Source organism: Jaculus jaculus, chromosome 14, assembly GCF_020740685.1.
Source record: "Jaculus jaculus isolate mJacJac1 chromosome 14, mJacJac1.mat.Y.cur, whole genome shotgun sequence".
Taxonomy (NCBI): domain Eukaryota; kingdom Metazoa; phylum Chordata; class Mammalia; order Rodentia; family Dipodidae; genus Jaculus; species Jaculus jaculus.
In genome coordinates this window covers 84,744,530-84,764,915 of record NC_059115.1, presented here as the reverse complement: position 1 = coordinate 84,764,915, position 20,386 = coordinate 84,744,530, and the positions used below count along the sequence as shown (strand labels likewise).

General features: G+C 37.4%; 1 protein-coding gene across 1 annotated transcript in view; it reads right to left on the bottom strand.

The window, feature by feature from the left end:
• Wdr41 (WD repeat domain 41) overlaps positions 1–20,386 on the bottom strand; it is a 44,637-nt gene that overhangs the window by 3,077 nt on the left and 21,174 nt on the right. The window contains exons 4-11 of the mRNA XM_004651666.2: positions 20,213–20,344; positions 18,573–18,632; positions 15,058–15,169; positions 14,055–14,117; positions 12,144–12,254; positions 5,627–5,811; positions 2,037–2,158; positions 447–535 (exon numbers count right to left, since the gene is read on the bottom strand). Of these exons, the coding sequence (XP_004651723.2) occupies positions 447–535; positions 2,037–2,158; positions 5,627–5,811; positions 12,144–12,254; positions 14,055–14,117; positions 15,058–15,169; positions 18,573–18,632; positions 20,213–20,344 (874 nt within the window). The remainder of the gene's footprint in view (positions 1–446; positions 536–2,036; positions 2,159–5,626; positions 5,812–12,143; positions 12,255–14,054; positions 14,118–15,057; positions 15,170–18,572; positions 18,633–20,212; positions 20,345–20,386) is intronic.

Below are 20,386 nucleotides of genomic sequence, written 5' to 3'. Positions count from 1 at the left end.
AAGAAAAGTGGGTTTGCCACAAATTGTACTTGGTGCTAAAAATGATTCAAGGCTGAAGAACACATCAGTCTAACAACTGAGGGTACAAATCACAAACAATATATGTGAATAATTTCTTTACTAGGACATCTGGCATTCAGATTACTAGAAAGTAAAATCCTAGTTTATAGGACTTGAAATAAATTAGCAAGTCTACACTGGACAGAGTAAGACGACTCCTCAAACCCAATGGTGCTACATGTAAACATCTAGTGCCTGTCTGGAACACATTCTACACTAGTCCTATGGTTTCACATGATCACCTTTCTTTTTCCTGTCATACTAGAAAAAAAGGAAAAACAGAGGAAAGGGAAGAGAGGAAAGGGGGAAGAAGGATGGGGACCAAAGGAAGGTTGAAGGGAAGAGGACAGGGACACAGAGGTCAGGACAGGAGAAAAGGCACACACCTGTTGGTACAGGTTCTGCTGGGAGCTGCCGTTTTTCTCGTAACTCCCATATGCGTACACTGCCATCTTCTGAGCAGGAGATTAACTGCCTGTCAGAACATAAAGTCAGTGATACAAAGCTGGAGAAAGTATCTTGGAAGGTCAAAGGCTAACTCTGCTATAAGCACTGCAACCCTCAATTGTTCTGATTCTGCTGATCCAAGTTCAAATGGCGCTAAAATGGACACTGATGGCCCTTTCAGGAAAGGCACATTGCACTGTGACATGGGCCCAAAGGCCAGAAATTATCATCCCTGTTTTTTTTTCCAGTTTTATGTGTGTAGCATGGGGAATGTATTTGTATGTATAGGGTGCACATGCATGTGTGTGTGCATGCTTGTGCACATACATGTTGAAACCAGAGGACAACCTTGGGTGCTAGGCTTACATGTGTGCCCACCTACTTTTTTATTCTTTATCAATGTTTTCTTTTAATTTAATAATCAGTATAACTAAATAACAGATACTAGTTCTCCCAAAATTCATGAGAATCTTGGTATGTAGCTCAAACATCTGTTAATTTTTCTCTGCCTTTTGCCATTTTGTAATTTGTCCCTTATATGGCATAATTGAAATGCCGAATGATGTAGAGGAAACAGCCCAGATTTTAGAATTAAACATAACTACATTGTAATCCCTGACAGCTAAACTATCTACCAGTTGTGTAGTTTCTGACAATTTATACATCCTTTGTTTCTTCTTCTAGAAAAATTACTGTGTTTTTCAGTGAAATTATATATACATATATATATAGGCACAATTTCACATATCAGCATTAGTAAAGCTGACTCTTTATGGTTTTTCTTGTTTTTACTCTCTCTCTCTCTCTCCTTCCTATCTATGCCTGTTTCTTTCTCTCTCAAACACACACATACAAATTAAGATGAAAAACTATAAATACTTTTCAACATTAGGACCACTGAAATAGAGCTTGATATTCTATATATGTGATATTTACCCTTCAAAGCTCCTATGAGAATAGTACATCCTCATTTTTAAAAAATTTTTATTCTGTGATTGTTGTCTACCATTTTTGAAGTGGGGGGGTCTGTCCCTAGCAAGGAGCTCACCAGTTAGGCTAAACTGGCTGGCTAGCAAGCTCTAGGATCTGCCTATTTCTTCCTCCTTAGTGCTGTGATTACAGTCATGCACCACCATGCCTGACATTTACATGGGTACTGAGGACTGAACTTGAGTCTTTCTACTTGTGAGAATATCTCATGCTTGCAACTGAGCAAGCTTACAGAAAATATATTTAAAAATCAAAACAATGTATGTTCAGAGTCTTTTAACTTATTAAATAGCAACATTTTAAGAATCTTTTCTTACAATAAAATGTCATGTAATTCATTTTAACTTTGCTCTTGAGAATTTTGTCATATATTACTACAAACTCTTTCATTAGAGGAAACAATGGGGAACACTCCATTTCTAAAAGAACACCAAGTTCAAGCCATGGATCAAGGTAATTTGGTTATTGGAGAAATTACACTGGTGGCCTGTAGAACCATGATTTTCTTTTATCTATTGAGAAGAGATGGGAACTTGTACCTGTTTGGAAGCTTGGCAATGTGCAGGACATTGGAATCATGTGCCATTTTCTGGCAGGCAATCACACGCTTCATTTGAAGGTTATACACGTATAAACCCCTTCCAACTGCAGCAAATATATTCTGTGGTTGGGGAAGGCAAAGTTTAGAAATGGGCATAAAACTAGTATTTACTGCTTGGTGTAATAGATTTCCTGTTCTTTATGACATCAGAAGGCCACCTAGCCTTCAGTCAGAATTACTGTACTGCCCCCCTGAAGCCCAGAATTGCAGAGCATCAAGGAAAGCTCCGAACACTTATTACTTAGAAGGTAGGGTGGAGCACAGACTACTATACCCCTTAGCAGTGCTTTCTTCTCACTGAAATGTGACAGCTCTGGGAAGACCTTGTGGATGGTAGCACAATCCTGCAGCAAAAGCTACTGAGACATAGCCTAGGTTTTCATCCACAGAGCACTAACTATATCCCTGGGAGAACTACTTAGCTTAATTTAATTATTTGCAGTTCACATGGTGAGCAATAGGGACCTTTAAGTGGCATAAGAAAGTCTGTGCTGTGGTGACATTATCATCACCAGGTCCTCTCAAGTCTCTGCAAAACATTCTTCCACATGTAGTACTAGAAATAACATTTTATTCAAACAGCCTGAATCTTTTGGAAGCATTTTTTGCTAGTGTTCACCTCACCAGCCTTACACCATCTTATTAAGGTAGAAAAAGCAAGCATTATTATCATTTTTCAAATGAGCAAGTTAAAATGGAAGAGTTTAAAGCCACACAGGAAATCAGACATGAAGTCAGTATCACAATCAAAGTCTTGGTACTCAGTACCAAGTACTTGGTACCAGTCTGTTGTTCTCTCCTCACACCAATCACATAGCTTCTAAAATTATTCATTTCTTTTTCAGATTTTTTTTTTTTTGAGGTAAAGTTTTGCTCTAGCCCAGGCTAACCTGGAGTTCATCATGTAGCTTCAGGGTGGCCTCAAACTCACAGTGATCCTCCTAAGTCCTGGGATTAAAGGTGTGTGCCGCCATGCCAGGCATAAAATTATTTTCCAAGATGCTAGACTTTGGGTAGCATTGATCTTGCAATCATTTGTTCTTACTCAGGTACCTGCAAGAGGCAGATCTTTCAAAAAACCCTACAGATTGCCTCTATCTTCAAGTAGAGATCTTGGGTTCTCTAAACCTCAAAGGCTAGAGACCAAACTCAGACCTACACCAGCTGAGTCAGAGCCTGCTCCCAGGCTTACCAGAGTCTCAATGAAGAATGATCACCCTGACTATCAGAATTGATCTTCTGCACTTGGTAATGCCAGCTGAGAACAAGTATGCAGTGCACTGAAGCAAACAGCCTAGTGCTGAACGCTAGAGCTCAATGGACTACACTCAATGCAATGCTCCACCAGAAATTCATTCTACATGAGCAGTAAAACCATGCAGTATGATTTATCCAAGGTCATGAGGAAAATTATATGCTCAACTAGAGAACTCATGAACTGTGGTGGCCATATTTAACTCAATGGAGACACCCTATCAGTTATCTGCCATCAATAATCAATGAGATTAAAAACCTATAGATGGAAAAAACCCCAACAAGACAAAGAAAATTAGGTCAAACTTTATCAAGCAGTAATGACAATTAATAAGATCAATCCAAAATTTTAAAACCAAAAAAATTAAAAATTTCTACAAAAATGAGAAAATGTAGCATTTTAAAATATACACATAAATTTTACACCTATAACTAAGAAATCATGTCTCTTTTCTGAGACTATATTACAACATTCAAAAAAAATAAAGTTCAAACAGGGCATAATGATGCACCCTTTAATCCCAGCACTTGAGAAGAAGAGGTAAAAGGATCACTGTGAGTTCAAGGCCAGCCTGGAACTACAGAGTAAATTCCAGTTCATCCTGGACTAGAGTAGAACCTAACCTCAAAATATCCAAAATAAATAAAGTTGAGAGACAGAACAAAAAATTAATCTTTGGGTATACATGAACTTTTAAAATTCAACTTATCACCTTATTTCATTTTTGTTTTGTTTCTAAAGAATGGTGCAAAGAAAACAAAAGCACAATTACTAGAGAACTTTTTAGTAAAATCATGAATGTAATTAGAAATTTTAATTTTAATTTAATTGGGCAACAAAGGCACAAAAAGTTTATTTCACTCCCTTCTCTCAAAGGCAATAAACATTCGTTTGTTTGTTTTTGGGGTAGGAGTTCACTGTAGCACAGGCTGACCTTGAATTCACTATATAGTCTCAGGGTGGCCTCAAAATACCTCTGCCTCCCATGTGCTGGGATTAAAGGTGTGTGCTACCACACCTGGCCAAACATTCTTTTGTAATTACATTTAAAAGGTAACAGTTTCTGAGCCACTGAGGCTGAAAGAAGAGATATTCTTCCAGGACAGAAGGAAGATTGGGTGGACTCATGGCCTTGATCTCACAGCACAAGTGCTTCTGTAACACCACTGCCATGGCCCAGGTACCAAGCAGCACTCATCACTTATCTTGGCCAGGATGCCTGCTGGCAGCCCAAGAGAGAAACATTCCTGAAATTTCTCCCCCACTGGTCTAGGCAATACACTAAAATCTTCTAAAGGATTCTGTCTTACATTATTTTTTAATTTTTTTTTTTTTTTTTTTGAGAGACAGACAGACAGACACACAGAGAGAGTCAGAGAATTGGTGCACCAGGACGTCAGCCACTGTAACAGAACTCAACCTAGTGGCCATGTGCGACCTTGCACTTGCCTCACCTTTGTGTATCTGGCTAATGTGAGATCTGGAGAGTAGAACATGGGACCTTAGGCTTTGTAGGCAAGCGCCTTAACTGCTAAGCCAACCTCATATCCTATGTGATTATTAAATCTAACCTGAAACTTCAATGGAATTTCTTATTTGTGGCTTTCTAATAACTTTCTTACCTTCAGATTAGCGCCAGATTAAATAGCTTTAAAAAAAATTGTGTGTGTGTGTGTGCACATTTGTATGTAGGCATGTACATAGGTGTAAATGTGTATGATGTGTGGAAGGAAGTCTGAGGACAACTTCAGGGTGTTGGAATTCTCCCTCCACCTTGCTTAAAACAGGGTCTCCATTTTCACTGTTTGTTTGTTTTTGTTGTTGTTGTTTTACCACTGCATGTTTGCCATTATAGCTGGCCCATCAGCTCCAGAGGTCTCCTTGCCCTGCCTTACTGCCATAGGTGCACTGGGATTATAGATACACATTCCACTTTGCATTAAGTTTTATGTGGGTGCTGGAGAAGATTCTCTTGGCTCCACCTCCCACTGTCATAAAATATTGGGATTACAGATACATGCACCACTTTATGTCCAGATTTATGTTGGTGTTGGGGAAGCAGGCTGACAGGCTTACAAGCAAGTGCCTTTAACAGCTGAGTCATCTCCCCAGCCCTTAAACTGCTTTATAAATGTTGAGTGGTATACACCTTGTAAAAATCAAACCATTTGAAAGCTTTAAAGTACAGGGAATCATGCCTTTTGATGTCCAAGATAAGATTAAATTTTGTAAGTCAGATATTGGATTAAAAATTTATAATTTATATTTTTTACCTCCTCATCACATGTGAAGTGATTAATAGAAATGTCATTTAGTTTTTGGCAGAGTTTTATTTCTTGCTGTGCATCCAGCTGAGCAGATGGGTTCCAGAAGTTGAGTTCGTAGGCCTGTACACTCCAGTCCAGGATATCCCAAATGATCAGCTCTCCCACATGGGAGCCAGTGACAAAATTCAAATCTAGGCAAAATTCACACATGCCTCATTGTTAATCATTGTATCTAGGCTAGTGGTAAAAGTGAATGGGTTTCCTACTAATAATGCTTTATAAAAACATTATTAGCAAAACAGTAAGATCTCTAGACAAGTTGAATATGAAAATTAATATAACAGAAGACAAAAAACAGACTTATTTATTTACTTTGGTATTGTATTTTGAGTTAGTAAAACAACAACAACAACAAAAATCCCATCTAGAATATGTGGTTAAGTTTTGGAGGAATAAAAGTAAAAGAAATTTACCTTACATAATTATGCCAAGATAACCACTAAACAGATTAAAACACTGAAGATAAGTAAAAAGTATAGGGAAAAAAGATAAATAGTTTTATGAATATGGAATGGTAAAGGGCTCTCAAAGAAGCAGGGCAAGAGGAAGAGTGCCACATAAATGAACATTGGCAAAAACACAAAACAAAAACACAATGACAAGAAGCTGGGGAAATTTGCAACTCAGATGTCAAAATGAGCTTATTAGACTTGACACATAAAGTATTCTTAAAATATATCAGCAGAAAAATTTGCCAAGGGTCCAAACAGGAAAAATACAAAATAAATGACAATAATTTTAACAACTTCAAATATTTATTGACTTGTAAGATGAAAAATTTATAGATTTATAAATTTAAATTTAAATTTTCTGTTACACAACAGGCAAAAGCAGAGAGAAGGAATCAGCAGGTGGGAAAGGCATGCATACCATTAATGTCTCAGTAAATACTAGTATAATGACACAATTCTTTTTTCTTTCCTTTTTTGTTTGTTTTTAGAGAGAATTGGGCAACAGGGCCGCAGCCGCTGCAATAGAACTCCAAATGCTTGTGTAACCTAGTGGGCATGTGCAACCTTGTACTTGCCTTACCTTTGTGTGTCTGGCTTAGGTGGGATCTGGAGAGTCGAACAGGTCCTTAGGCTTCAAAGGCAAGTGCCCTACTGCTAAACTCTCTCTCCAGCCCACAACACAATTCTTTCAAAGGTTAATTTAGTAATATGGATCAAACCATAAAAAATAAAACACCCACAAATTCTACTTCTAGGGATTTACCCTGTGGGAAATACATAGAAGATATATGTACAAGGTTGCTAGATATAATCTTCAATATTTGAAAATAACCTAACCATCTAATTTGGGGACTGAATAAATAAATAAGAAACACACAAAATGAAATGGTAGTTGTTACTTAAATTATATTATACAGGTATATTTATATTGATATATATTATCATAATCTCACAAAATAGTAAACTATATGTATACATATACACAGACACACACACATGTCCAGAAAAACACAGAAAAATGAGGCCTAGCATTTAGTACTGGCAAATGGGATAATTTTAACTTTAACTATTCCCTTTTAGTGCTTCTCAATCTCATTTTTCTGCTATAAAACTATATATAACTCACACTAAGTTTTTTTAACATTGAAAAAGGCAGGAATGGTGGCTTATGCCTTTATTTATTTATGTATTTGAGAGAAAGAGGGGAGAAGAGGCAGACAGAATGCTGTGCCAGGGCCTCCAGCCACTGCAAACGAACTCCAGACACATGCACCCCCTTGTGGCATCTGGCTAACGTGGGTCCTGGGGAATGGAGCCTCGAACCAGGGTCCTTAGGCTTTGTAGACAAACACCTTAACCACTAAGCCTTTTCCCCAGCCCTCACACTAAGTTTATAAAATCTTTAAATAAAGCTAGATCCAGGTCCAAGACACATTATACATGAAAATTGTCTTTAAATTATTATTTATTTTTATTCTTACATGTGTAAAATAAGACAGAACAGAACAATGCACTTGAGTTTAGAAAGTCACATTAAAATTTTATCCCTCCCTGTTATTAGCCAAGCAATCTTAAGGAAAGTATTTAACCTTTCTCTATCTTGAATTGTTTATGCATTGAATAAGAATAATTACAAAAAACAAATTAAATAATGTCTTTTAAAAAGATATGCAATGGGGCTGGAGAGATGGCTTAGCGGTTAAGCGCTTGCCTATGAAGCCTAAGAACCCCGGTTCGAGGCTCCATTCCCCAGGACCCACGTTAGCCAGATGCCACAAGGGGGCACACGCATCTGGAGTTCGTTTGCAGTGGCTGGAGGCCCTGGTGCACCCATTCTTTCTCTATCTGCCTTTCTCTTTCTCTCTCTCTATTGCTCTCAAATAAATTTAAAAAAATGAGCAAAAAGAAATTTAAAAAAAAAGATATACAATGTTATCTTTGAAACCCTGCTATTATTTTGGGTCCCTGGTCTTATTCCATATTAATGTTATTAAAACATGCAGTGATTTGCAGTTTAGAAATACAAATATGGGTAATTATTTTAATTGTCCTACTCATCAAATAAACCAGCAGTACAAAATCTCTAATAACCAGATGAACAATCTCTTAGAAATAAAAATCACTAAGCAATCATATATACAAATCTTATTTTGTCTTGGTCCCAAAGCCATAATAGGTAACTTTATTCATGTCTAATTTCTATAGTTTATTAACAGACTACAGAATGTGTTGTGTGAAGAGATAAATTCATTTCTTGTCACATGAGAAAAACCACCTTTTAGTTTTTAACATTGTCAAAACTAAAACAGGGCTGGATAGACAACTTAGCAGTTAAAAGTGCTTGCCTGAGAAGCCTAAAGACTCATGTTTGACTCTTCAGATCCCAGCCACACAAGATGACGCAAACACACAAGGTCGCACTTGCACACAAGATGGTGTACACATCTGGAGTTCGAATGCAGTGGCTGGAGGCCCTGAGACACCAATTCCCATTCTCTCATTTAAAAAACAAAACAAAAACTAAAGCAGTACTAACATTGCATAATCTCCTCTTCTATCTTTTCGCCTTCTTTTTCCAATTTTATTCAAACTACAAGAGAATCAGAGAAGTTAAGGAGTAAAGATTTCTCTTGACCAACTCTGAGTCTATGGTCATAACCTAAACTATTAAGTCCACACAGCTGCCCAATCTGACTTCATCCTCCAAGTAGCCCTGGCTCTCTTCTGCAACACAAATACAGTACCAAGGACTATTCAGAACTTTTCACTAAAAAAAAAAACAAAACAGGCATTCATCTGAGTTGGCACATAGCTTATCACTGTGTAAATTATTTGTATTCCCAAACAAATCACTCAAAATGTTTCACAACAAGCAATCTCAATGATGTAATATTCGTGGATGTGTTTTCATCCTACAAGAAGCTAAAGTTACAAAAGTCTCATCTGGCATTGTGTATCCATCCCTCACAAGCACTCAAACTGTGATTACCATACCATGCTGTCAGCAAAAAGCAAGAAAAGGCATAAAATATGTACACTGAGCCTTTTGCTAGAATAGATTAACAAATTCAGCTTATGTGTCTTAGGAATGCTGCCCAAGCATTCAGATCTCTACTGCAAGTATGGTTTACTTTATTAATGTTTGTGGGAGTTCAAGTGCATCATAACCACATTACTCTGGGGTTACTTCACTAAAAATACACTTTCTGCTATGATGTAGAAATGCAGTAAGTGGCCACATCTTTCATTGGTAATGACTTAGGTAAAAGAAGCAGGGCAAACAGAGACAGGAAACCACCTAATAAAATCATCACAGGATGGACCAAGTCGACAGCATCACTGACATATCATGTACAAGATAAGCCTGCACACAAATCTTTCCCAAAGTCCAGACTACTAACCATGTGAGAGTCCTAAAAATGTATTTGCCTCATTTATTATCTGTAGTTTGAATTGAGTCATGGAGTTTGTTTATTTGAGGAGGGATATATATATGTACACCGTATCCCAAAGGCAGGGTCTTCACTCTAGCCCAGGCTGATCTAGAACTCATGGTGATCCTACTTCAGCCTCCCAAGTACTTCCATTAAAGGCTTATGGAATTTACGAAGTAGAAAGTACTCTGAGTTTTCTATAACTTTCATTAACACTTTTTTTTTTGCTTTAGCTTTCCATTTCCTTTCTTTAAGACCCTGATGAACAGCTGTGTGCTGGCACATGCTTGTTGTACCAAAACATGAAAGGTACAGGCAGGAGGGCTAGGAGTTCAAGTCTGCATGAGCCTCACAGCGAGACCCTGTAAAAAAGGAAGGTGTGTGTGTGGAGGGTGGGGGGGGGCTGGAGAGATGGCTTAGTGGTTAAAGCATTTGCCTGCAAAGCCCAATGATCCAGGTTCAATTCCCCAGTACCCACGTACGATAGATGCACATGGTGGAACATGCATGTAAAGTTTCTTTGCAGTGGCTAGAGGCCCTGGTGTGCCCATTCTCTCTCTACCTGCCTCTCTCTTTTTCTCTCTCTCAAATAAATAAATAAAAATAAAATATTTTTAAAAAAGAAGGAAAGGAGGGAGGCATACAGGAAAGAAGGGAGGGAGGTAAAATAAGAAAAGAATTGAATCACACAAAAAAATACTTGAGTAAAGCTATTATAAAACTTATGAACCTCAGGCTGGAAATGTAGCTCAGTGGTAAAGTACTTGCCTAGCATATCCTGGGTTCATTCCCCAGCCAAAAAAAAAAAAAAAAAATTTAAAGTTACAACCCTAACTTAGTATGTACTACACAGAAAAATAAGGACCACAGCAAAACAGGCTACCTCAGGAAGACCCAGTATCTTTGCTGAGATAACCACGTTGTTTCAATGGCATTGGGTCTTCACCCTAAGCAAGGTCCTACAGGCATGGCCAGCATGTTGGGACATACTGCTTTCTTGGCAGCTTCAGGAACTTGTGCTTATGGCTCTGTTATCAAGGAGACCCAAAAGACACCCACAATAAGAACGTGCCTCTTGGAGCCGGGCGTGGTGGCGCACGCCTTTAATCCCAGCACTCGGGAGGCAGAGGTAGGAGGATCTCCGAGAGTTCGAGGCCACCCTGAGACTACATAGTGAATTCCAGGTCAGCCTGAGCCAGAATGAGACCCTACCTCGAAAACCCAAAAAAAAAAAAAAAAAAAAAAGAACGTGCCTCTTAAGCTGCAATTTATGACTAAGAAAAAGAGCCTCTAGATGCAGAGTTAACCAACCACCATTACTTCTATCACCACAGACAATGTGATCCTGAAGAAGACAGGCAGCTGAGTTTTATAGGATGAGTATCAGGAGTAGGGTGTGGGATTCTGGAGCTGGGAGGAATGTTCTCACTAAGGTATGTGAAAATGTAAGAAATTGGCACACAAAGACACAGAGCAAGTCTACACTTGGTGCTCTCTGTATTTCTCTTCCTCCTTGCCTCATGTTTACACTGTACAAAATACTGCTTACAAGAAGCCAACACAGGCCTCTAATCAGTATGTGCTTATAGCTGCTCTATGAATGTCATATTATAGCAGTGTTATAGGACCTGCATGCACTCTTCATCAGAAGCATCCTCCTTCTGACTCAAACACATTACCCAGCAGAATTCAGGTGATGTAAACTGTCACTCATTTGCAAGTGAAAAAGCTAAATGCCAACATCTAGTTTGATGCTATCCTTCCATCTGATGTCAGACTCAGCTCACTGATACCAAAATCATCTATGGAGCCAAATAGGATTATCAGGCAAGTCAAAATAAGAAGGGTGGGCATAATCCATTTTTACAGATTTTTGCTATTCTTCAGGAGTCTTCAATCATGATTACAACTGGCTTAAATTTTACTCTGCTTACATGTATACCTGCTATATGATAGTATACTATGTAGTCAGCAAGCTCAAAGGGCTTATCTATTTCTAAAATTTTTTTATGAAAAAGCAACCGATCAGAACCATTTACCAAAATGCTATTAGGAAACAGAATTTATCCCATAGCTACCAAGTTGTGCCTGGGAAAGTTATGCCATACTCTGTTTGCCTATAACTGTCAGTCTATGAGACTTGCTCAGCCCGACTAGCTCAAAGCTTAGAGTAAAAGATGATGACAATTCCTACTAATCTAAGCTTTTAAAAAAAATTTCTTATTTTTCTTTATTTATTTGACAAAGAGAGAAATAGGCAGGTGGAGACAAAGAGATGGAGAGAGACAGAGAGAGGAAGGGGAGAGAATGGGTGTGCCAGGGCCTCCAGCCATTGCAAACGAACTCCAGATGTATGCACCCCCTTGTGCATCTGGCTTATGTAGGTCCTGGGGAATCAGACCTGGGTCCTTTGGCTTTGTAGGCAAGCGCCTTAACCATTAAGCCATTCCTCCAGCCCTAAGCTATTGTTTTAATGATAGTAATTCCAGAGTCCTGGAACAAAAGAAAACAGATAATCAGAATAGGTTGTGTTAACAAGTACAAAACTACACAATATAACATACACAGTGAGCTTACCATTGACATTAATCAATGACAGAATATTATCTTGGTGATCAAGAAGGCGCTTAACTTCAACAATATCCCACCGTGGCAATGTTTCTGTGGGTGCTACTACCCTGAAAATTACTAAAGAAAAAAGACAGCTATCATTTTATTAAAATGTTCAAAGAGCAAAAATACCATTTCTACTAAAAATATTTCATTAAGTAAAAAATATGTAGGACATTTAGATAACCCATTTATAAGGAGAATTTTATTCATACTAATTTAAACTATTTCCTTCAAATACCTGAAACATATGAAATAAACAACTTAAACTCCAAGTTAGGGTTTCTTTAGATCTTGCTTCCTTTGACTCTCCCAAAACCCACTACCAAACACTAAAGTCTCCAATTTCACTAGGGCTTCAACACATAAGGTCCCATCCAGCTCCCGCCCTGGTAATGGCTGGCCCATACCTCTGAATCAGCATATCAGCCTTCTCTCTATTCATGCTCCCAGACCAGTAAGCACTGCTACAAAGTAAGCTAAAACTACATGCTTAACTTTGAACTTGGTGAACACTTCAACAGTTGCTCTTTTAAAAAAAATTAAGGGCTTAGAAGATGGCTCTTGGGTTAAAAGTACTTGTTTGCAAAGCCTTCCAGCCAGGGTTATAATCTCCAGCCATACCCATAAAGCATGATACAAAAAGTGGCTCAAGTAGGGTGTAGTGGGCCTTTAATACCAGCACTCAGGAGGCAGAGGTAGAAGGATGGCTGTGAATTCAAGGCCAGCCGGAAACTACATAGTGAATTCCAGATCAGCCTGGGCTAGAGCAAGACCCTACCTCAAAAAAAAAAAAAAAAGTAGCTCAAGTATTTGGCATTCATTTGCAATGAGAGTGACAAGAGACCCTCCCCCCACACACAAATAATTCTTTTGGAAAAAATCAACCAAACAAACAAAACAATTTTTTGATTTCTGTATATATCATTAAACAATACATTGTCTAAGAACATATTTTTTTATTTTTGCACACCATTGTTCTTGTGACTATAGATGTTCAATGTGTTGACTGACTTTAATAAATACAGTTTTATTTAAATAAAACTAGTATAAAACCTAATCAATACAAAAAACCTAAAATCAAGAGTGGTTCTATCAGCCAACATTTACTAAGTAGCTAGGAGCTCTAGCTAGCAAATGTGAGTAAGGCCTAGTAAGTGTTCTCAAGTGTTCCCAGTCCACAGTGGACATGAGCATGAGTCCTGTACAGGCTCGACATCAGTGTACTAAGTGTTATGATAAGTGCTGTGGATGCTCAAAGATGAGTATGAAGAACGTGTGGGAAGTAGGAAGTCCTGTCCAAGTGGCAGTAACTAATTCTCCATGTCTCTCTTTTCTCCCACATTCTTCTCTAGAAAATAAGTCATGACACATTTCTTTCTGTATCTCTGACAATATTTTACAAACTAACAAATCTCTAGCAAGGTTATTAAATTCTGATAGTCATTCACATTCAAACTATGGCTGTCAAGAGGCCTCTCAGTCAATGCCAACAAGAACTCTTCCTGACGCTCATCAATGTTACATTGAAATGATTCTTTAGGTAGAATGCTGTCCTAGTCTTGAGAAATGTTTTTTAGAATGAGCAAAATACTATTTAATCAAATTAATAAGGGCAATTATAATGTTAATATACTGATAAGAAAAAGAAATCTGACCTAGCATCATGAAAATGTTTCATTTTGTATCATTTTCAACAACCTCAAAAGGTCAAGGTGAGGATAGGGGCAGACATCCCTGAAATAAAAAACAACTTCTTCTTTCTACATGTAAATAATAGTACATGTGTATATATACATCTATATATGTATGTGTATGCGTACACACACACACACACACACACACACATGCAGAAACATGAAAAAAATTTATACTCACTCAGTTCTTTGCCAACTGCTGCCACCACACAGTTCCTGGGTGTTTCAACCAAAGCACTGATCCCTTCAGCAAATGTAAATGAGGCAAATCTTTGTTTCTCATAGGTTACATCAAAAAAATATTCTGTTCCATGTCAGTCACTTCCCATAAAACATATGAAACTTGCTACATACATACTTCCTTACTTGTGAACACATGAAAAATGAGTTATAAATAGGTTTCTGATACCTTTGGAGGACATTTTTGGTATACAAATAGGCTCTTTAAACACTTGGACTGTCATGGTAAAGTTGTATATCCAGCCACTCCAATATATTTACCAGGGATCCCTCAGAATAATAGCCATGAGCTATCACAAGATGGCTAGTTCAAATGAAATACCAAATTGGGAGTTTCCCCTCAAACATAAACTTAAGACTGGGCACGCTCACTGGCACTAAATGAGCTAATGCAAAATTGTACATTACAGTTTTCATCCTGTTTCCTGACACATAACTTAAATTACTCTCTCAAAACAAAATAGTATCTTTGGTATGCCAATGAAATGACCAAGGCAGAATTAAAGTGTTAGGACTTTCAGCCCCACCTTTAACCTCCACAAAGGAGAGAAGGGATAAAGGTAAAGTTGGTCATTAGGGAAAAATGATTTAATCAACCATGCTGATGTAATGAAGTGTCCATAAAAAATCAGGCAGGCTTTAGACAGACTTCATATAAGCGCTTGCCTGTGAAGCCTAAGGACCCCGGTTCGAGGCTCAATTCCCCAGGACCCACGTTAGCCAGATGCACAAGGGGGCACAGGCATCTGGAGTTCGTTTGCAGCGGCTGGAGGCCCTGGCGTGCCCATTCTCTCTCTCTCTCTCTCTGTCTCTGTCGCTCTCAAATAAATAAACAAAAAAATTTTTTAAAAATGGATTTGTGAAAAGTCTTTTTAAAGATTCAGTTGTACTTTTTACAAGCTGTCAGTCATGGTTCACAATTACCTTCATTTTTCTTTTTTTACCTGTATCAGAAAGGTGGCTGGTCTTACATAGCAGATCTAGTTTTCGGTTCCACACACCTAAGTCATTACCACCAGAGAGCCAAATATCTAGTCTCTGAAGAACTGTTAAACACTGAAAAATTGATTCAAAGCATATATTAAGTTTAAAAACTCAAGCATTCATTGCTCAGTGGTTTTAAGCTATACCCCAGGTTCTTTGAAACCCTTGCCCCTTGATAGGCAGGGCTCTTTTTTTCCTCCTTTAGACATGGGCTCTACTAGGTGACCAGTGGTTCACAAAGATGCATCAGCAGATGAGATGGTATACAATTTATAAGACCAAGTCACATAGCATTGCGGGTTCCTCCTTGTTCTCTCCTGAATCACTTTTTCCAAGGCAAGGACTCTAAAGCAATTTTATGGGGAAGGATCCACATGGCAAGAAGCTGAAGCATCTAAATGATAGCCAGCACTGATGCACCACCCTACAGTGAGCCTCCAGTAAAACTTCAATTCCAGGCAAACTACTGATGACACACACTTATGAGCCAGTATCACTCAGCTAAGATGTGCTCTATTCCTTATCACAGATGCCAACAGACTATTATTGTTTCAAGTTTTCAGATAGCTTGTAAATTAGATAGTTTGCTAATGCATAATACTTAAATACCTTTTCAAATAAAATAGAAAATGTGACTTTAAGCTAATTTTTCCCAATAATTCTGTTAGGTAGACTAGGGAAAGTGAGTGTTTCAAGAACTGTAAAGATCCCTTACCTTCATGATACTCTGTGGTCCCTTCCTTTAAAAGTCATAACCTCATCCACTTAGACACACAGACCTAGGCAACACCAAACTATGAATAAAGAGGAAGTCTGGTAGCCTTCCCCTGGCTGAAGGTGAGGCCACTTTTAAAAGTGATGGGAAGAAAATGGTGAAAATAATTGATGCAGTGTATATTTCAAAAAGCCCTTCTCTAATTTCTGGGGTTTGACATCAGAAGTTAATATTCTGTCTTATTGCCAAATAGTATTCTACTCTATGGATATACACATTTTGCTTATTCGTTTATCAGTTGATGGACACTTACATTGTTTCTATTTTTTTAGCTAATAGAAATATCAGTACTCTGAACATGCAAATACTTATGTGGACATATGCTTTAATTTTTATGGAGAGTATATGTAGGATTGTTGAATAATTCTGTTTGGTATCTTAATGAACTGCCAAACTTTTCCAAGGTTACTGTACTATTTGTAATACTATCAACAATGTATAAATTATAGTACTGACTTTCCATATACTTATCAATTCTCAAGACTTCTTTTAGATATTAGTCACTCTAGTATTAAAAAATATTATCTCAACTTTGACTTGCATTCTCTCACTAATAATGTTGAACTTTTAAAAAAGGTTTATTAGAAAATATTTTGATTTATTTATTTGAGAGAAAAAGACAGACAGCAAGAGTGAGTATGGGCACACCAGGGCCTCCTGTCACTGCAAATGAACTCCAGATGTATGCACCATTTTGTGCATTTGGCTTTACATGGGTACTAGGGAATCAAACCTGGGCATCAAGCTCTGCAAACAAGGACTTAACTGCTGAGCCATCCTTCCAGCCCAAACTTTTTTTATGTGGTTATTGGATATTTATATATCACCTTTGGAGAAATTTCAAATTTTTCAACTATTTTTAGGTGTGCTATTTATCTTTCATTAAGAGTTCTTTGCACAGTCTCAATATTAGATATATGATCTACAAATATTTTCTCTCATTCTTGGTATTACTTTTTCACTTTTGTCAATTGTATCCTTTAAATATAAAAGTTATTTAATGAGGTCCAGTTTATAATTTTTAACCAGTAAAATTTATTCAGTTTTATTATTTTTTTATGTGTATACCCAGTTGACACTACCTTTTTAGTTTTTCTTGAGGAGTTTCACTATGTTGCCCAGGCAAACCTTGAACTCTTAGACTTATGTGATCCTCCTATTGCAGCCTCTTGAGTAGTGGGGAATCCAGGCATGCACTATTACACCTGGCTCAACATTATTGTTTGAACAGACTTCTTTCTTTCATTGAAAGGTGCTGACACCATTGTCAAAAATAAAATGTCCATATGTATGAGGTCTTCTGTTTGGACTCTCAATTCTATACCATTGGCTTATATGTCTATATCATTCTGCCAGTGTCACAGTGTCTTGATTACTATGGCTCTGAGGAAGTTTGATATATGGGAAATATGAGTCTTACAATTTTGCTCTTTCTTTCCAGGACTGTTTTGGTTATTGTGGGCCCTTTGCATTCCCCTATGAGTTTTAAAATTAGCTTATCCATTTCAGAAATAAAAAAGGCAGCTCTAACTTTTTGACAGAGATAGCGTTCAATCTAAAACTCAATTAGAGGAGAGGGGAAGGTGGAGGGAGGAAGAAAAAGAGGGAGAAGGAGGGAGGCAGGGTGGGAAAGGAAAAGGAAAGGAAGAAAGGGAAGGGGAAAAGGAAAGGATGAAAGGGAAGGGGAAAAGAGCAGGGAAGGGAAAGAAAAGGAAGGAAAAGTTTCAATATGAAGGTTAGCTATCTTTACAATAAATAAGAAAACATCTCATTATTAGTGATCCTTCCCATTAAAACATTTAAGGTAATTTCTTCCTATTAAAATATTTAAGATTTTGTTTTCCAAGAACCCAAGTGTTATCTGCATTTGTTCCTAAAATGTGTGGTAGAGTTCCTGTCCTAAAAGCTCAAATCAAATGGCAATACCACATTAACTTTTTTTTTTTTTAGTTTTGTAACTAAGAAATTGATAAGTCTTTACAGTTTTAGAGGGAACAAGAGACAATTCCATATTTCTAGGTCAAAATATAAAGAAAACAGACCAGATTCTTTTACAGTTATTCAGCCAATATTATCTCTTCCTAGAATTTCCTGCTACAAACATACCAGGTTCTACCTTTTTCCTTTTCTTGCTATGCACTTAGTCTCTTCTCTTGTTTCCATCTGAAACATAACACTTAATATACATGCTTCCAAAAATCTAGCCACAGAATCAAGTAGCTGTAGGTTTATATGTGTGAAAGAACAATTTTTAAAACCTACAAAAATAATTTCAGCTAATTTATTAAACTGTGTGTGGTAGTTTTATGTTCCCCATAGACTCAGGTGTTTTATTAAAATCAAGTTTTCAGCTTTAGCTCCTAGCAGTCAGACTCCTGCTACAGGGGGGATGAGTCTCTGGGAGCAGATCTACATTCCAGCCTAAAGGTATGGAGAGAGGTTTTTGAGCTCTGGCTGTGCTTGCTTGTGGTACTGGCTGTTTTGGTGGTATCTCTCTTCTTGGACTGATGAATGGTAGCCAGCTTCTTCTACGATTTGATGGAACTTCCCTGGATCTATAATCTTGAAATAAATCCCTTCCGCCCCTAAATTGTGTCTGGTTGGGATGTTCATCCCAGCAACGAGGAGCTGACTATAAAACTATGTTTGTGAGACAAAACCAGATTACCATAAAAAATTCATAGTTGCTTATGATTTTACCTTCACAGTAGACTGGAAGCATGACCTCTGGACTTGTCTGCCAGTATCATAGTCCCAAACCTATATTCATGTTAAGAAATAGTTTCTAAATGGGAAACTAATAGGTAACATTTCTAATAAAAAGTTAAATCATGAATATTAAATTCAGATATTTAAATAACACATAAAATATTCTGTGTTTATACTACCACAAAAATAAATTTATATAGTTAGTCATCAACATAAAGTAGGCTTCTGATCTAAAATAAGCTTGAAATAAATTTTAATATCAAATCATTTAAGTCCCAATAGAATGAGTGATCTAAAGTACTAAATCTTTATAGATATATAAATGGCATCTAAAAGTATGATATAAAGCAAGTCTCAATTTTAAAAAAGCCTAAGAAATAACTCTTGCTTTGGGCTTACTTCTACACTGAACAGAACTTAAACAAAATTTAAATAGAATGATCAGGTAAGCATAGACTTTTGAAAGCTAATCTAATATCTCAAAAAACAAATAAATAAAAAACAGTTACCCAAGGCATTTTTAATTTCTATGTGTGTGCGTGTGCATGCATGTGCACACACACATGCGTGCCACTGAATGCATGCAAAGGTCAGAGAACAATCTTAGAGTATTAGTCCTTACCTTCCACCTGGTTTGAGACAAAGTCTCTCTTATTGTTTGCTGTTGGGAAGGCCAGACTAGCTGGCTCACAAGCTTCAGGATTATCTTGATTCTGCGTCCCATTACCTCAGGTACATTGGGATTACATACACATATACCACTGAGAATCCAGCTTTACTTGGGTGCTAGGGATCTGAATTCTGGTTACAAACTTATACAGCAGGTGCCTTTAACCACAGAGCCATCTGCCCAGCCCCTGGAAAGTATTTTCTGAAGACAGCATCAGATAGAGGACTAGAACTCTGCAGTCAGACAGCTTGCCAATTTTACCTTACTGGCTATGTACCTTGGGGAAGTTATTTAACATATTTGTGTCTCTACCTTCTCATCTATAAATGAGAATGAGTAAAAGTTTTAGTTTAAAAGGTTATATAAATCAGTATGTGTAAGACACAAAAGGATAGCATATATAAGCACCTAATATATATTTGTTCCCTAAAAGAGGACAAGTTACTTTACTTGTCACACTTGTTTAAAATTACCGAATATGAGTATGAAGCACTGAACTGAGAGTGATGTACACCTGTGTACACCCGCTCAGCAGCTCGAGCTTCTCATGAGTTGGGGCCATTAAGTTTCTTCTACTATAAATGAGAGGTAAAAACATGAATTAATCTTCAATCTAACTCATCTTTGTTTCACTCAATTGGAAAGCAAACTGAGATAAATATTTTTAATCCTACAAGCTCCCAATTTCCTCCATTTTACACATTTTGATAGAACAGTAACTCTAGAAAGACCAGCTTTAGGTCATAGGATTTCCATCAGTACAAGTCTTAACCAACTATTTCCAGTACCATATTTTCAGACACATAATATTTTTTTAAGAAGTATCCTATGAAGACCAAGAAAAATCAGATTTGATACAACAAGAACACACAGACAGGACCCTGGAAACAAAGACTAATGAAGTATGTAGTAGCCCATGAGTCACTGTGACTAGTTCACTTTCCTACAGACCTAAGGATACAATGACTGTTCGATCAGCAGAGGCTGTCAGGATGAGTTGACTGTTTTCTTTAGAAGATTCCATGGGAGGAAAAGGAACAATGGCCGTTATCTTTTGAGTGTGTCCACTAAGTTCCAAAAGTTTTGCTCCTGTCTGAAATATGAAGAAGAATGTTTTGGTAAACCCATCTTACCA